The sequence below is a fragment of the Thalassophryne amazonica genome, chromosome 10 (genome assembly GCF_902500255.1).
Source record: "Thalassophryne amazonica chromosome 10, fThaAma1.1, whole genome shotgun sequence".
NCBI classification, from domain to species: domain Eukaryota; kingdom Metazoa; phylum Chordata; class Actinopteri; order Batrachoidiformes; family Batrachoididae; genus Thalassophryne; species Thalassophryne amazonica.
In genome coordinates this window covers 115,154,640-115,162,212 of record NC_047112.1, presented here as the reverse complement: position 1 = coordinate 115,162,212, position 7,573 = coordinate 115,154,640, and the positions used below count along the sequence as shown (strand labels likewise).

General features: G+C 42.3%; 1 protein-coding gene across 1 annotated transcript; it reads left to right on the top strand.

Moving 5' to 3' along the window:
- Positions 1 to 490: 490 nt before the first annotated feature.
- On the top strand, positions 491 to 898 carry LOC117518068 (UDP-N-acetylhexosamine pyrophosphorylase-like). Its single transcript, XM_034179137.1, has 2 exons — positions 491 to 678; positions 796 to 898. Exons 1-2 carry the CDS (start codon positions 506 to 508, stop codon positions 860 to 862), a joined length of 240 nt encoding a protein of 79 aa, XP_034035028.1. The 5' UTR covers positions 491 to 505; the 3' UTR covers positions 863 to 898.
- Positions 899 to 7,573: the final 6,675 nt, after the last annotated feature.

Below are 7,573 nucleotides of genomic sequence, written 5' to 3'. Positions count from 1 at the left end.
GTGTATATATATATATATATATATATATATATATATATATATATATACACAAGGTGAATGAGGCCGAGGCAGGTTATTAGATAATTAATAGCTAATAGGCTAACTTGTCATGATAGATGACTTTCCTGCAGTCTTCACTTCTCCATGCTGCTGTGAGCAAATATCTGTGTCCATCTGATGATTTATTTTATCCAAATGGAGTCAAATAACATCTGAATTCAAATGCTCATTTATTTGGGCATCTTCTCCATAAAGTCTTTATGTTAAGTAACAGCACAGGCTGTGGTGTGTACATGTGCGACACTGAGTTCATGTCTGTGTTTTGGAAACTCTGTTACAAAGTGAGTTTAAGATGCAGAAGAAAAGGTGGAACTTATAGTCCTCCGGAAAACACACTGCTTTGTGGACAAATGTATGTCCTCTCTGAACATCCTACATCCAGTTTTTCAGCTTGCACCCTGAGACTGTGTGCTCCTGTTTCCAGGTGGTGGAGAAAACCAATCCCATGGAGGCTGTGGGTGTGGTCTGTAAGGTGGCTGAGCGTTATCAGGTGGTGGAGTACAGTGAGATCACTTTGGCAACTGCCGAGAAGAGAAGCAGTGATGGACGGCTGATGTTTAATGCAGGAAATGTAGCAAATCACTTCTTCACATTGTCCTTCCTCCAAGACATCGTACAGTAAGACTAACTGCAGGCTGTCCTGTTAATCTTGATTTTTGTAAGAACATGTCTGCTTGGCCTTTGTTCAGTATCTTAAAGTGACAGAGCTACAGACTTCTCTCATCCGCTTAACAGGAAATATGAGCCACAGCTGCAGCACCACGTGGCCCAAAAGATCCAGTATGTAGATCACCAGGGGTAACAGATCACCCCTCACAAACCCAACAGCATGGAAAAGTTTCTTTGACATCTTCCAGTTTGCTACATGAGTGCTTTCCATCTCACACACACACACACACACACGCTTTAGAATAATGTCCTTATTAATGTCTATTTTAGTTAAAATGATCCAAGAAATTTGTATATAGCAGTCCTTTGAAAAGCTAAGCAACAGTCTTGAGCAGGAACTTTGGAATATGCTTCTTTTTGCTAATAATGTTGGCAAAGTAAGCTCTTTTAGAAGCTGAGGTGGAAAAGATGGAAAAATAAGGTGGAAAAATGTACATTATTGATTTATGCCCTTTACTCTCAAATTCTGCATTTACTCTTAATATTCCATCAGTGATCAGTAAAACAAGGCAACATGGTTTTACCAAGGCCGGTTTGTAGTGCGGTGGACATGTGGCAGGATGTGGCACCAGTGCACCTAACCTGACCACAAAATAACCATTCTGCCCAACTTTCAAGGTCACTCAAGCTAAAGGTCATGTGACCAGGAGAAAGCTGATATATGACTTTGTGTTGGTGTTTAATAGTATTTACAGGTGTATGTTTGGATCTTTCAAAGAATTAGTTATTCTAAATCAGTCAGGCCTGGCAGCGTGCACTGGCGCCACGTGCTGCCGCATCCGCCAAGAAGACAAGGAGAAGAACCTATTTTCATTGTACACACATGAAAATTCAGTAAGGTACATCTATTATACATTCCAATTCTAAGGTGGAACTCTACTAGTGTATACTAGTATACGCCTAAATATCGTTAAAAAAAAAAAAAAAGGGAGGATAGAGGCACTTAGGTGCCTGGTCTTGAGAACCAGGGATGGTAGGTTGTGTGTGTGTATTAGAGATGAGTGAGTACACCACTATCTGTATCTGTTCAACCATCTAAATGAGCTGTATCTGTACTCATAGTGGCCATGGCATAAACCAGAAGTGGGCACGGTATAACCGGAAATGAGTGGGGCTTAAATCGGTACATTAAGTCTGAAACTGATATGGATTGATCAGAAGTTGCAATATTTATTGTTTACTTGAAAACTATTTATAGAACAGCCTCAAAATTGAGATTCAAATCAATGTTTTTGATCATAAAAGTAAGAACTATTTACATAAAGTTTTTATGAACTCAGAACATGAATATTCTTAAGTGTATGAATGAATAAAAGAACCTCAGAATTGACATTCAGTAGTAGGAAATTATGAACTACTAAGTAAACATGAACAAGAGTTGTCATACTCAACACAGCTTTCTTTTTTAAATTTTATGATCAAACTGATTTTTTTTTTTCCCCAATTATTTCTTTATTTTTACTACCTAACGTTCTTGGCATTTTTTTCCCCACACAAAGTTAAACAATATTGATTAAGGTGTGTGTGTGTCTGTGTGCATGTGTGTGTGACTGTGTGAGAGAGAGAGGTTGTTTGACTGATCAGTTTATTTTTATGAACTGCAGTGATAAAATGTCAAACTACATGCAGCCATGTTCAATAAAAAATATGAATATAGGCTACTTTGTGTGTTCAGCTACATGTGTCTATGTGTGTAAGTGGTCTGTAAGGCTGTTTATTTTTAATGATCTGTGTGAACGTGGTGATTCATGCAAACATCCAGTGATGGGAAATAATGTCAGCCTTGTCCACTGTATTCTTCTTAAAAGCACCGCATTCAGTAGGAGCAAAGTTTTCCAACTGACTTTATATCACCAACAAAATGAAGAGCAAACAAACGGTTAAAAAATAAAGACCAGAGTGGAGGCAGTGACTGACGTGACACGTCGTTTTCAGCTCTGTCTTGTCAAATCCACCGCGTACGATACGAAACAAGTTCACCAAGTAACTTTAAATATCATGCAAACCGAAAAAGAGGCGAACTGAAGAAAGCCAAGCACAGAGAGAGAGAGATCCTGTGTGTGTGTGTGTGTGTGTGTGAGAGAGAGAAGCTGCAGACAGACATTTCTGTGTAGGGAGGGGCAAGCACTGTGTATGACTGGCCAATCACAAAGCATGAAGACAGTCAGCCAATGAGAATTTTCCTTCAGCACAAGCAGATATTTGAGTTTTATTCGTATCATGCTCGTACTCATCAAAAATGCTTTATCTGTACCGGATAGTCGCCTGAAATGAGTATCCGGCTCATGCAAACTCCACACAGAAAGGACGGGAAGCGATCCCACAACCTTCTTGCTGTGAGGCACCAGTGTTAACCCCGAAACTACCGTGCCGCCAAACCGTGCCACACTACACAACTGAACTGGCAACCACCCAGTCAGACAACTGTTCAAACTTCACACTCTGAAAGTGACCATCTACGTACTGCTACGCAGTAAACGTGGGCGTGCCCTCGGCCTTCTGCAGCCGCTAGTGTTGTTAACACAGCCACCTGCATTAATCTGTATCTAATCAATCAAACTCAGATTTTGACTTTTCCCTGTGACCTTGACATTTTTATCAAAGTTTTTCTCAAATTACTTTGTCCTTGGCTGAAGGTCATTCCAACATGTTTGGTCTAAACTAGACTAAAACCAGTGGTGGGCACAGTTCCGCTAATCTGCTAACCGCTAATTATCAAAGCTAATGTTTTCATTATCGGATTAGCTTTTCAGATCACTTTAAAAACCGTCAGTGGACTAATTATCTTCTGATAAATTTTAAAGGTTTTAGTGTGGTCATGCTGTGTCCAGGTGCATTATGGGTAATCTCAGTACATTCACAACAGCAGAAATGCATATGAGACACACTGATCAGGCTTCACATGGACAACAGCATTAAAGCCTTTGTATATTGTGCCTAAAACTCTCGTGAATACATGAGGTCTGTCAGAAAAGTATCGGACCTTTTTATTTTTTTCAAAAACCATATGGATTTGAATCATGTGATTGCATCAGTCAAGTTTGAACCTTCGTGCGCATGCGTGAGTTTTTTCACGCCTGTCGGTTGTGTCATTCGCTTGTGAGCAGGCTTTGTGTGAGCAGTGGTCCACCCCTCTCATCGGATTTTTATTGCGAATAAATGTCTGAACGATTTGGAGCTTTGCTGCATCAATTTTTTTTCCAGAAACTGAGAGAGACCTCCAGGTGGACACCATTCGGAAAATTCTGTTGGCTTTCAGGGATGATTTTATGGGGATTACAAAGATTAAGGAGTGTTACAGCAGGTTTAAAGACCGCCCACAGCTGCTGAGAGTGCACCGCGCTCCAAGTGCCGATTGACAGGCTGAATCAACCAGATCATTTCCAACGTGAAGGTTTTGTTGATCCGGGACGTCATCTGACTTCCACAAAAAAGGAAGAAGGCGTGGACATCAGTACTTTTTCAGCACATTCCACTGTTAAAGGAGTTTTTTTTCATGGAAAGAAAAGTGGACGGATGCGCCGCGGTGCTGTTCATGGCGCGGGACAAAACCACCTCCGTGTTGGTCTCACAGGACCGCTTTGAGATGGATTTCAGATGGCTGTCGGTGGGTTTTCAGTCGTGTGACTAACCGAGAAATTGTGGATGAGCTGGACATGCCAGAACATGTCCTGTGAGGCTTCATCACAGCGTTGCTTTGTGCCATGCGGCTCCACCGCGACGCGCGGAATTCCTGCACACGTCTGTCTCAATGTGCCGAAAAAATGCTGATGTCCACGTCTTCCGCAATTCCTGTGCTAGTCAGAGGACGTCCCGGATAAAACACAGCGTCCAGTTTGTAAATGAACGGCACATTCCACTGTTACAGGCGTTTTTGTCATGGAAAGAGGAGCAGAGGGATTAGTGTAATATGCACGTCATTGACCTTGCTTTGGATGGACCAGTTTCAAGGATTTTGGTATCATTCTTTCATTAAATATTTGCTCTCATATACAATCTACTTCATATTCATATTATATTATACATATGACGTCACGAGAGGTCAAAAGGCCAAATCTCATGAATTCTGGCAAAAGTACAGTTTTCCTCGGTAGAAGTTGACCTCTGCTGGAAATAAATAGTTGCTGAAGCCAAGATTCTTTGTAAAAGATGACTGATAATCATTATATTATCTTGGTTTCATAACTTTGGTTGCAGAGGACACAGTCTTTGCACGCTAGGTGTAACAACTCTTGACTTGGTTCATTATCCTCATCACCGATTAGCAACGAACGATATTTTGAACCCATGATGGCACCACGAGTCATATGACCATTTGTTTCTTGACTCATCATGTTGCCACTCTCTCAATTATGGCACTCTTATGTTTGTATCGATATACATAAAGGGCTACGGCTGTCTGTCTGTCTGGGATAAACTCCCAAACTATAATATGTAGCCCTAAAAACTATACATACTCAACAAAAATATAAACGCAACACTTTTGGTTTTGCTCCCATTTTGTATGAGATGAACTCAAAGATCTAAAACTTTTCCCACATACACAATATCACCATTTCCCTCAAATATTGTTCACAAACCAGTCTAAATCTGTGATAGTGAGCACTTCTCCTTTGCTGAGATAATCCATCCCACCTCACAGGTGTGCCATACCAAGATGCTGATTAGACACCATGATTAGTGCACAGGTGTGCCTTGTACATGATACAAACAAACTTAACTTAAACTTACTTAACTAAACTTTACTTAACTTTATATCACCAGCCAAAGGCTGTGTATGTATATATATGTGTATGTGTGTATATATATATATATATACACACAAGGTCTGTTAGAAAAGTATCCGACCTTTTTATTTTTTCAAAAACCATATGGATTTGAATCACGTGTGATTGCATCAGACAAGCTTGAACCTTCATGTGCATGCGTGAGTTTTTTCACGCCTGTCGGTTGTGTCATTCGCCTGTGAGCAGGCTTTGTGTGAGCACTGGTCCACCCCTCTCATCGTTTTTTTTTTTATTGCGAATAAATGTCTGAACGATTTGGAGCTTTGCGGCATCAATTTTTTTTTCCAGAAACTGTGAGAGACCTCCAGGTGGACACCGTTCGGAAAATTAATATGGCTTTCAGGGAGGATTTTATGGGGATTATACAGATTAAGGAGTGTTACTGCCGCTTTAAGGATGGCCCACAACTGCTGAGAGCGCACCGCACTCCCAGCGCCGATCGACATGCTCAGACCCCGCTGAAACAACCAGATCATTTTCCAACGTGAAGGCTTTGTTGATCTGGGACATGGTCTGACTTTCACAAAAAGGCAGAAGGCGTGGACATCAGCACTTTTTCGGCACATTCCACTGTTACAGGAGTTTTTTTAATGGAAAGAAAAACGGAGGGACGCGCCACGGAGCCATTCATTACGCGGGACAAAACCACCTCGGTGTTGGTCTCACAGGACGGCTTTGAGATGGCTTTCAGATGGATTCCGGTTGCTTTTCAGTCGTGTGATTATCCGAGAAATTGAGCATGAGCTGGACATGCCCCAACATGTCCTGGAAGGCTTCATCACGGCGTTGCTTTGCGCCATGCGGCTCCACCACTCCTCTTTCCATGACAAAAACTCCTGTAATAGTGGAATGTGCCGTTCATTTCTAAACTGGACGCTGTCTTGATCCGGTATGGCGTCTGACTAGCACAGGAATTGTGAAAAGATGTGGACATCAGCACTATTTCAGCACATTAAGACAGACGTGTGGAGGAGTTCCGCGCGTCACGGAGCCGTCCTGTGAAGTCTCTCACAGTTTCTGGAAAAAAATTGATGCAGCAAAGCTCCAAATCATTCAGACATTTATTTGCAATTTAAAAAACGAGAGCGTGGACCAGTGCTCACACAAAGCCTGCTCACAGGCGAATGACGCAACCGACAGGCGTGAAAAAACTCACGCATGCGCACGAAGGTTCAAGCTTGTCTGAGGCAATCACACATGATTCAAATCCATATGGTTTTGAAAAAAAAATAAAAAGGTCGGATACTTTTCTAACAGACCTCATTTATGTGTGTGTGTGTGTGTGTGTGTGTGTGTGTGTGTGTGTGTGTGTGTGTGTGTGTGTGTGTGTGTGTGTGTGCGTGTGTATGTGTGTGTGTGTGTGTATATGTGTGTGTGTGTATATGTGTGTGTGCGTGTGTATGTGTGTGTGTGTGTGTGTGTGTGTGCGTGTGTATATGTGTGCGTGTGTATGTGTGTGTGTGTGTGTTGTGTGTGTGTGCGTGTGTATATGTGTGTGTGTGCGTGTGTATATGTGTGTGTGCGTGTGTGTGGTGGTGTGTGTGTGTGTGTGTGTGTGCGTGTGGTGTGTGTGTGCGTGTGTATATGTGTGTGTGTGTGTGTGTGTGTGCGTGTGTATATGGTGTGTGTGCGTGTGTGTGTGTGTGCGTGTGTATATGTGTGTGTGTGCGTGTGTGTGTGTGCGTGTGTGTGTGTGTGCGTGTGTATATGTGTGTGTGTGCGTGTGTGTGTGTGCGTGTGTGTGTGTGTGCGTGTGTATATGTGTGTGTGTGCGTGTGTGTGTGTGTGTGTGTGTGTGTGTGCGTGTGTATATGTGTGTGTGTGCGTGTGTGTGTGTGCGTGTGTGTGTGTGTGCGTGTGTATATGTGTGTGTGTGCGTGTGTATATGTGTGTGTGTGTGTGCGTGTGTGTATGTGTGTGTATATGTGTGCGTGTGTGTGTGTGTGTGTGTGTGTGTGTGTGTGTGTGTGCGTGTGTGTGTGTGTGTGTGTGTGTGTGTGTGTGTGCGTGTGTGTGGTGTGTGTGTGTGGTTGTGTGTGTGTGTGTGTGTGTTATAT